The following is a 10,731-nucleotide window of genomic DNA, read 5'->3' on the forward strand; positions in this document are numbered from 1 at the left end:
CATTGATTGGCTGCCTCCTGCACACACCCTACAGGGGATCAAGCCTGCAACCCAGGCATGTGCCCTTCACCGGGATCAAACCTGGGACCCTTCAGTCCACAGGCTGATGCTCTATCCACTGAGCCAAACCAGAAGGGCAATTTTGTACTTTTCTTATTGTTGCTAATACATGAGCAACATTCTTCTACAAACTTACCAGAATCAGTGATCTTTATTCTCATGGTTGGTTTTTGAGAATAAAATTATTTTTTATTTTCATATTTATAAACCTTTCCATTTTTTCTTCATTAATTCATTATTAGTTTTAATTGCCCATATTTCCTTCTGAGCATGTATCTACTTCATATTCACTTATGAAGCATTAAGTGAATTAACTTTTTTATCATTTATTTAATTTCGTTAGTTAATGGGGTTTTTAATTTTAATTTTTATGTATGGATGCCTCCTTGTACCATCCTGTGGTAGGAAAGGAACATTCAATTCCATTTCCATGCAAACCTCTATAATTGTGCAGATATTAATCCACACATCCAATATGTGGTGGGCAGAATTTCATCACTTTTTTACCTTTGCCTACACATATGTTTTTTACCATGTCAAATGTAACTGTTTTTTATTTTTATTTTCTATTTTTATATTATACTTCGCTGAACTTTCTCATCTATAAAATTATAAATCTATCAAAGGACACACACACCAGGGGGGGTGAGAGCTTGAGGGGGGGGGGTGGGCAATGGGGGATAAAGACACATATGTAATACCTTAATCAATAAAGAAAAAAAAGATTATAAACCTATAACCCTATATTTACCACTATTTTTGCCTTGTGTAGTTTTCCAAAGAAGCTGTGAACATATGAACACATTCTTCTAGAACCTTTGTATCTAGGGTTCATATCAAATGTTTTCATGTAAAACTTGAATTTAGAAAAAAATTGGAAAGAGGCAATAACATGAAAGGCATATCATTCTCCTGATCCCAGACCACAGTTAAGTGATATGTTTCTTCAATCAGGAACTAGCAAAGTGGCTTCTTGTGTTCCCAGTCTCCTAACTATTGTAGGTATAGATCACTGAGCAGCTTAGTTTTATTGGCAGTTATGTGTACTTGGCAATTATGTCTGGATGCCCAGCATAGAGAGTGATTTTCTACCTCTTAAAACAATTTCTATATACCTAATTTCCTGCATTAAGCCCCATTGTATTAAAAATAACTAGTTTGATTTATGTAATCTCCAATATAATCTGTAGTACTAATTAACTATCACCATCATAAGCAGAGTGAAATTAATTAAGGACATGTTTTAACATCCAGGGAATATTTGTAAAAACCCACTGGTAATAATCCTAAAGCTCTAAAAAAATTAATAAAATCAATGTCATAATATTTTTCCATAAAATCAATAATCTTTGTATCTTATTTCTCTACTAAATTTGAGCAGAGGGGAGGAAAATATTTATAGAAAGAAACATATATAGGTCTGCAAATAATATCTTGATCTTACTGATGTTTTGCAGCTTATTGATCTCTGCCCAGAATCTGATGTTGCTCAATATAAACCATAGAAAAGACAATTGTGAATGAGTGACTTCTTTGCTTAAAACATTAAGATGAACTCTTACTGCAATTAAAACAGAATAAAACTTCTTATCTTAGCCTAAAAGACCTTTGTGACTTGATCTTTATAGTCAGATAAAATTTAACTCCTCTATCACCCTTTATACATCAACCACTCTGGTGTTTCTTTTATAGTCTTCAAACATATCAAGTTTTTTCTCTTGTTACACATAACTCTCCCTCATTGCCTACAATAATACCTGACAAATGGAAGGGAATCGATGCAAAAAATATATTTATTAAATGAATAAATAATGTACACCCAACTTCCCTTGTTTTGACTTATTATACAATCCATTCAGCAGACCAGATACTGACTCAATAACCTCCACATGGCAGATTTCACTTCCTGGTTGCGAAAGGTATAAATTACAGGATTCAACAAAGGAATGATCACTGTATGGAAAAAGGAAACCACCTTATCCACTGGTAAGGCCCTAAAGGGGCGAGTATAGATGAAGATGGCTGGTCCAAACATGATAAGTATAATAATGACATGAGTAGTACAAGTGGACAGGGCTTTGTTCTTCCCCTCAGAGCAGGACCGATGTACACGATAGATGATGACTGCATAGGAAGACAAAAGGCCCAGGAAACATAGGAGGGTGAGCAGGCCACTGTTGAAGACCATCAGGAGCTCCACCACAAAGGTGTCTGTGCAGGCCAGCTTGATGACCTGTGGCACATCACAGAAGAAATTATCCAGCTGGTTTGGGCCACAGAAGGGCAAGCGGAGGATGAGGGCCACCTGAATAATGGAATGGACAAAGCCTCCTAGCCACAGAGCCAACAGCAAGGCATAGCAGGCTCTGGGGTTCATGACAGTTGAATAGTGTAAAGGACGGCAGATGGCTATGTAGCGGTCAAAGGCCATCACAACAAGGAGTAACCCTTCCCCTCCTCCAAGGAAGTGCAAAAAAAATAGTTGAGTGATGCAGTCCCTGTAGGAGATTACCTTCTTCTCAGAGAGGAAGTCCACCAGCATCCTGGGCGCCACAATGAAGGAGTAAGATGCATCCAGGAATGCCAAGTTGCCCAGAAAGAAGTAGAGGGGGGCTGTGAGGCCAGGGTCCAATCTGATGGTGAGAATGATGAGGAAATTTCCAGGGAGGATGATGAGGTAGAAAATTAAAACTAGCACAAAGATCAGTAGCTGAATATTTTGAGACTGGGTCAGACCAAGAAGGATGAATTCTTTCACGACTGTGCTATTTTCTATCTCCATTTCCTCTGCCTACAGAACATCAAGGAATAGAGTTTATTTCCATCTTTTTTATCTAGATCATACTTCTTCTATAACTAACATCAGTGTATACCACATCTATATGATGTCCTCATTCTCCCACAACCTAAGACATATTTTTCCCTTTATTTTTTTTTTTCACTTTATTTAACTTCAAGAGTGTGGTCTTGAAGCCACACTCTTTTTCTGCTTCAGTCCTATGCTTTTGTTTATGTTCCCTCATGTGGGAGTCTGGAATGCCTCTCTCCTGGATTGATTATTTGCATTAGGCAAATGAAAATTTTTCTGATTGAGAAAAACATAACCACAATTATTAAGTCCTTTAGGTTTCTTTTATTTAAATGGTGGTGAAGTGAAGATTGACAGCAAAGAGAAATGACAGAGCTTTTTAAGGTGACAGATTTATTCTATACCGTAATTATAATGGCACAGGTCTCTATTTGCCAAAATTTATTAAACTATTAAACTATACAGATATTTGAATATTTAGTCAATGTGAATTATACTTTAGAGATATTTACCTAAAAAGCTAAAAAAAAGCAACAAAAAACCTGTATTTACCTGAAATATTTCATTTTTCTCTGTAGAATATCAGCCTATCAACTTAATCTAAATAAAATGAATCCTGGACATCTGTAATACTTTCAACAATAAAGATAAATATTTTTAAAATAATCCTGATTATTCTGGAGAAATTAAAATCTGAGGCTGACCTGTACAGTTGTCTTCATATTGAGAATGTGCTCACCTAACAAACATTATAAATTATAGGTATGAAAACAATAATAGTAAAATTTCTATACATATATTTTTATATCCCATTATTTAAAGTTTATTTTTAGAAAGTCCTACAGTTTATATAGAAACAATCAATATAATTGAATATAAAATATACAAATAAAATATGTATGTTGCTAGTGCACACTCAAAATGGCTTATTATTGAGATAAAAATTTTAAAAGATTGACATCTCAAACTAGAGCAAAATATAAAACAATATTTCACATGCTTTCAGTTACATGGCACACTTGTTTTTAGTGTTGTGGAACATGGAGTGTAGAGAGGAGGGAAAATAAGGATCCACTCACTAATTTGCAAGGGGAGACACAATGAAAGAGAAGGTGGAAAGAAGGAAAAGAAAAACAAAAAGAATTTAAAATAAAAGAAAATATTTACAATGACACATATTTAAAACACAAATATCTGCTTTGTGTATGTTTAAACCCAAATATATTAAAAATAGAGGTTTTCTTATATAGTCAAAATTAGGAATTATGAAAAACATATTTTACATCACAAAGGCACATATATGTGAATACAAATTTGTGTGCACACACATGCATACACATGTACACTAGCACACACATTGCTTCCTTAGCAAAACTGAAGCATAAAAATTTACAAATGGAACCATTTAAATTAGTTTTTCTGTTCCCTTCCTCCTCCCCGCCCCCACCCCCATTTCCTTCCTTCCTTCCTTCCTTCCTCCTTTCCTTCCTTCCTTCCTTCCTTCCTTCCTTCCTTCCTTCCTTCCTTCCTTTCTTCCTTCCTTCCTTCTTTCCTTCTATCCTTAGGCATTTATTGGCTTTGATATTTATCATTCTTTCCATGTATAAAACTTGCTGTTAGATAATTAGGAATTCCTCTGTACTTACTCCTAAGTATTGCACATCTTGAAAACTATTATATTGTTGGTTTTTTCACACTCTTGCAAACATTGAGACTGTCTTTAGGACATAGAAGAAACCTTTAAGTACCTCTAAGGTTAAAAGTTGCAGGCTCTGCCACTGTGCTTTGTATTTTATTTCCTATCATGTACTTCTGTTCTATTTATTTTTTCTACATTATTTAACGGTCTAACAATTAAATAACTCACTCTTTAACAGATGGGCTTCATTACCATCTAACATGGTAATGAATCCCACTTCTTTCAGTTAATATATGATATATAAACTTAAGACCAAGTATTAACATCCCCAAGACAATTGGTATTTTAATAAGGGTTTTATATATCCCCAATAAAGTCATTCTAACTATTAAGAGGAACTAGAGCTATACTACTAAAAAACAGATAAAAGGAGCTGTTGTATTGTTGAATTCAGAGTTCATATAGTGGTCTATTTCTACTGTCATTCTGGTCATTTCATTTCAAGACAGCAGATGTCCCACCCAAAGAGTTGTAATATGTTTCCATTTATTTCTTCTCTTTGTTCCTTATAAATATGAAGAATGACAAAAGCATTTACCTCTCTAGCAATGTCACCAGATAGGGATCAAACCCAGAGCAGGTCTGCTTCAGGCCAGCCCGTAGAGTGTGGCTTCTTGACTTTGTGCAGGAAAGAGTTCATAGTACGAGTCCAGGTGGTTTTGAGAGTATATTTATTAAAGTTGGGGACAGTAAAACTAAGGAAGGACTTAGGGTAGAAGAAGCAACAGGAGAGAGCCTAGGAAGTGCTCTGCTTTGGCTCCCTAGAAACCTTATAGGAAAGAAGCCAAGGCTGGGCTGCTTTGGGTCACTGGAAAGACAAAGAAAAGGGGGGCCTTGGAGAAAGGGTCAAGGGGGTAGCCTGGGACAAGCTGCCTCTGGCTGATCCCCTGGTTGCAAGTCTCGTGGGGATCTTTAGAGCTTAGGAGAAGAAAAGTAAAAAGTTCATGCCTGAGAACAGGCATGGGCGTGCTCCAGAGCAAGCCTGTGCAGGTATCCTTTGTCTTGAGGGTTTTTATCTTTCTTCTGCAGGCAAGAATCTTAGGGGAGGGTTTCTGCAGAATATTCATTAGCTTTCCAAAATCGTTTTCAATATGCTGATGCATCCAACGGAGCATATAGGGGAGTTTGGAATTGTTCTTTGTTTGGCGTTACTGTTTTACTTTTATCTTGGGTCTGTCTGGCTCTAATTGGGTGTTTGTTATTTGTTCCCCTGACTTCATCTGTCCTTGGGTTTGGCTGGCACAAATGACATTAATTGAGTCTCTGTTCTCTATCTCCCTGACCAGGGTGATTAAAGCTATGTATTCTCTGGTTAGGGAAGACAGGTATAAACTATTTACTCTCAAGTGTGCTTTGTTAGAAAAGATAAGGTATTGTGATTCACTAGCTGGCTGTAAATTGGTCAAATTGTTTGACCTTGTTTAATTATCTTGTCTGTTTCCCTATTCCACTCACCCAGGATTTTTCCTAGCTTCTGACTAGCCTGCCTCAACAATCTAACACTACTCTCACACAGCATTCATCAGCTTCTAATGGAAGGGACAATTGCTAGTTATTCCTACCTTTGCTCTTAAATATCTTTTTTTCACAGAGGGGCCTCTTACCTTTTGAAATACACAACCAATTTGTGATGCAACGAAGAATGTGCTTTGGGAATTTGAAGACTAACAAAGCTATGGAACACTTTCAATGGGAATTATTGGAATACCAACAAGATATAGTAAAAAAATTAGACTAGCTATCTGTTAGGAACAAATATACAAATATATATCAGTTAAAAAGACACCATGTCACTTGGGGTTCTAAAATCAACATTCCATCAGTGACTGAGATAATGGAATATCAAGCATGTTTATTAGGTCTGAGTGAGTGGACTGCTAAAGGAGGTGATTTATGTTTTACACAGCAATTCAAGAAGAGAAAAAAAAATAGTATAATTGAAAGGAAATCATTGATATGTTAAGAACAAAAATAAAGTGGTAAAGTAGGTAGTAAATATCTTAGATTCAACATATTACTAGTGAAGAGATAGGCAAAAAGAAAATAAATGATGCTCACAAAGACTTCTTTACATAATCCTTCTTAGGAAAAAAGAACTGCATGTTGTAAGACTGACACTTCCTGTAGGGGAGATGTCCTCCTAAATAGACCCTATTGCGGTCTTAGTATTTGTGTCTTTCATTTTAGGAATAATTGCCTCCTTTGTTCTGCTAAAACAATGATGACGAACTACTTCTTCTTTAATTAAATCATTTTATTTATTTATTTTTTAATTTATTTATTAAGGTATTACATATGTGTCCTTATCCCCCCATTGCCCTCCCCACCTCTCCACTCATGCCCTCACCCCCCTGTTGTCTGTGTCCATTGGTTAGGCTTATATGCATGCATACAAGTCCTTTGGTTGATGGCCCTTACCCCCACCCTCCCCTACCTTCATTCTGAGGTTTGATGGTCTGATAGATGCTTCTCTGTCTCTGGACCTGTTTTTGTTCATCAGTTTATGTTGTTCATTATATTCCACAAATGAGTGAGATCATGTGATATTTATCTTTCTCTGACTGGCTTATTTTGCTAAGCATAATGGTCTCCAGTTCCAACCATGCTGTTGCAAATGGTAAGAATTCCTTCTTTTTTACCGCAGCGTAGTATTCCATTGTGTAGCTATACCACAGTTTAGCTAAGATTTGGAAACAGCCTAAGTGCCCATCAGCAGATGAGTGGATTAATTAAATCATTTTAAACAGAAGAAAATTATTTAAGAATCATGTAGAAGGAGGAAACATAATTTAAATTTCACTAGATTTGATTTTGTTTTAAAGAGGTTTTCTAACTATTTAAAAAAGTAAATGTTTGACATAAAATTTTAAAAATACATACAATGCATAATAAAACATATTTCATTCTAATTTATGTCCAGTTCAAAGTGAAATGGGAGTGAAAAATGGAAGAGAGAGAGAAAAATATAAAGAGAAATTGGAAATTAAAAAACAGGAACAAATACAGACTATATGAAGAAATTAGGAAATGAACATGAGAAGACAGGAATAGAAATATATATTCTATAAAACATAAAGACAAATAAACTCATCTGATAAAAGAAAGTTTTTTATTAAAAAATATGGGGAGAAAAATCCAACCTTAAAGTATGTTGCAATCTTTATTGCCACCAAAGACTTTATTGCCACCAAAATGTAGTTTTTGTTCATAACTATAGACATAATCTGGGACCTTGCTTCCTAAAGTTTGCCACAATACTTAAAATTAAATAAAAGTTTTCTTCAGAAAGGAAACTTTTTATTTCTGCTAGAAAAAATTATCATCTTAGACAATCTTATAAGCTAAAAGCAGGCTGTATTGTATGTAGTACTTTCTAATGTGGTAGCCACTAACTATATGTGACTATTGAGCACTTAACATTGGCTATGAACTGAGGAAATAAATTTCATTTTTTATTTTCTTTCTTTTTTAATTGAAAGCGACATTAGTTAATAAAATTATATATGTTTCAGGTATACAATTCTATAATATACCAACTGTATATTGTATTGTGTGTTCATGACCCCAAGTTAAGTCTCCTTCCACCTCCATTCATTTTCCCTATACCCTTTTACCTCCCCCGCCCCCCTTTCCCTCTGGTAATTAGCATGCTGTTTTCTGCCTCTATGACATGTTGTTTGTTTGTTTGTTTTTGTTTAATTCCTTCACCTTTTTCACACTGTTAATTAATTAATTTTAAAAGTCACATGTAGTTACTCTATTAGTATATCTCTAGAATAAAACAAGAATTCTTACTCACTTAGAATAATAGTTTTTCTAATTTATATGCTATTTTTTCGGTTAACCTTTTCCTATTTCTTTGTTATGGAGAGTCACCCAAACCAGCAACAGGTTTTGCATAATAAAGAAATAAATTTTTCATGTATAAACCCAATGAAATTTTATGGATTGAAAGAATCAGCATATTACCTACCCAAAACAATATACAGGTGTGTGTGTGTGTTTTAAAAATATTTATTGTTGAAAGTGTTACATAGGTTCTCTTTTTCCCCCATTAATCCCCTTCAGCCTGCTCCTGTCCTCCATCCCCCCCATCCAGGCCCTCACCATCCCATTGTCTGTGTCCATGGGTCATGCATATATGCATACAAGTTCATTGCTTGATCTCTTCCCACCCATCCTCCCTTGCTTTCCCTCTGAGGTTCAACAGTCTGTTCATGCTTCTATGACTCTGGGTCTATTTTTGATCATCAGTTTATTTGGTTCATTAGATTCTGCATATGAATGACATCATGTGATACTTATCTTTCTCTGACTGGCTTATTTCCCTCAACATAATACTCTCCAGGTCCATTCATGCTGATACAAATAATAAGAGTTCTTTCGTGTTTAAGCACAATATAGTTGTTGTTTTTTATAATTTTTTTTTTGTCTAAAGTTTTACATATGTCTCCTTTTTCCCCAGTTGACCCCCCGCCTCCAGCCATTCCCACCCTGGGCAAGCCACAGCTGCCCCAGTGTCTATGTCCATTGGTTATGCTAATATGCATGCATACAAGTTCTTTGGTTGCTCTCTAACTGCCCCCCTCCCCTGCCATTTGTCTCTGCATCTATTCTTACTCATCAAATTATGTTGATCATTATATTCTACATATGAGTGAGATCATGTGATACTTATCTTTCTCTGACTGGCTTATTTCGTTTAGCATAATGCTCTCCAGTACCATTCATGCTGTTGCAAATGGTAAAAGTTCCTTCTTTTTTATAGCAGCATAGTATTCCATTGTGTAGATGTACCACAGTTTTTTATTTATTTTTTTAAATTTCTTTATTGATTAAGGTGTTACATATGTGTCCTTATTCCCCCATTACCCCCCACACCCCCCCACTCATGCCCTCACCCCCCCTGTTGACTGTGTCCATTAGTTAGGCTTATATGCATGCATATAAGTCCTTTGGTTGATCTCTCCCCCTTACCCCCACCCTCCCCTACTTTCCCTCTGAGGTTTGATGGTCTGATCGATGCTTCTCTGTCTCTGGATCTGTTTTTTTCATCAGTTTATGTTGTTCATTATATTCCATAAATGAGTGAGATCATGTGATATTTATCTTTCTCTGACTGGCTTATTTCACTTAGCATAATGCTCTCCAGTTCCATCCATGCTGTTGCAAATGGTAAGAACTCCTTTTTTAACACAGCGTAGTATTCTATTGTGTAGATGTACCACAGTTTTTTAATCCATTCATCTGCTGATGGGCACTTAGGCTGTTTCAAAATCGTAGCTATGGTTATTGTGCCACTATGAACATAGGGGTGCATATATCCTTTCTGATTGGTGTTTCTAGTTTCTTGGGATATATTCCTAGAAGTGGGATCACTGGGTCAAATGAGAGTTCCATTTTTAGTTTTTTGAGGAAGCTCCATACTGTTCTCCACAGTGGCTGTACCAGTCTGCATTCCCACCAGCAGTGCACGAGGGTTCCTTTTTCTCCGCATCCTCTCCAGCACTTGTCGTTTGTTGATTTGTTGATGATAGCCATTCTGACAGGTGTGAGATGGTATCTCATTGTTGTTTTGATTTGCATCTCTTGGATGATTAGTAACTTTGAGCATGTTTTCATATGTCTCTGGGCCTAGTGTATGTCCTCTTTCGAAAAGTGTCTATTTAGGTCCTTTGCCCATTTTTTTATTGGATCGTTTATCTTCCTTTTGTTAAGTTGTATGAGTTCTCTGTAAATTTTGGAGATTAAACCCTTATCTGAAATATCATTGGCAAATATGTTCTCCCATGCAGTGGACTTTCTTATTGTTTTGTTGATGGTTTCTTTTACTATGCAGAAGGTTTTATTTTGATGTAGTCCCATTTGTTTATTTTCTCCTTAGTCTCCATTGCCCTAGGAGCTGTGTCTGTAAAGATATTGCTACAACATATGTCTGCTATTTTGCTGTCTATGGAGTCTTGTAGGATTTTTATGGTTTCCCGTTTTACATTCAAGTCCTTTATCCATTTTGAGTTTGTTTTTATGTATGGTGTAAGTTGGTGACATAGTTTCATTTTTTTGCATGTATCTGACCAAATTTCCCAGCACCATTTATTAAAGAGACTGTTTTGACTCCATTGTATGCTCTTGCCTCCTTTGTCATATATTAATTGAGCATAAT

The 10,731-nt window shown here is 35.8% G+C and overlaps 1 protein-coding gene across 1 annotated transcript; it reads right to left on the reverse strand.

Moving 5' to 3' along the window:
* Positions 1 to 1,915: 1,915 nt before the first annotated feature.
* LOC308254602 (olfactory receptor 4N4C-like) lies at positions 1,916 to 2,842 on the reverse strand (the record flags this gene model as incomplete). The annotated part of the gene is made up of 1 exon (XM_080680850.1): positions 1,916 to 2,842. The coding sequence occupies one exon, from the start codon at positions 2,840 to 2,842 to the stop codon at positions 1,916 to 1,918; it is 927 nt and encodes a 308-aa protein (XP_080536976.1).
* Between the last annotated feature and the right edge of the window lie 7,889 nt (positions 2,843 to 10,731).

The sequence above is a fragment of the Plecotus auritus genome, assembly GCF_963455305.1.
Source record: "Plecotus auritus genome assembly, chromosome: 1".
NCBI classification, from domain to species: domain Eukaryota; kingdom Metazoa; phylum Chordata; class Mammalia; order Chiroptera; family Vespertilionidae; genus Plecotus; species Plecotus auritus.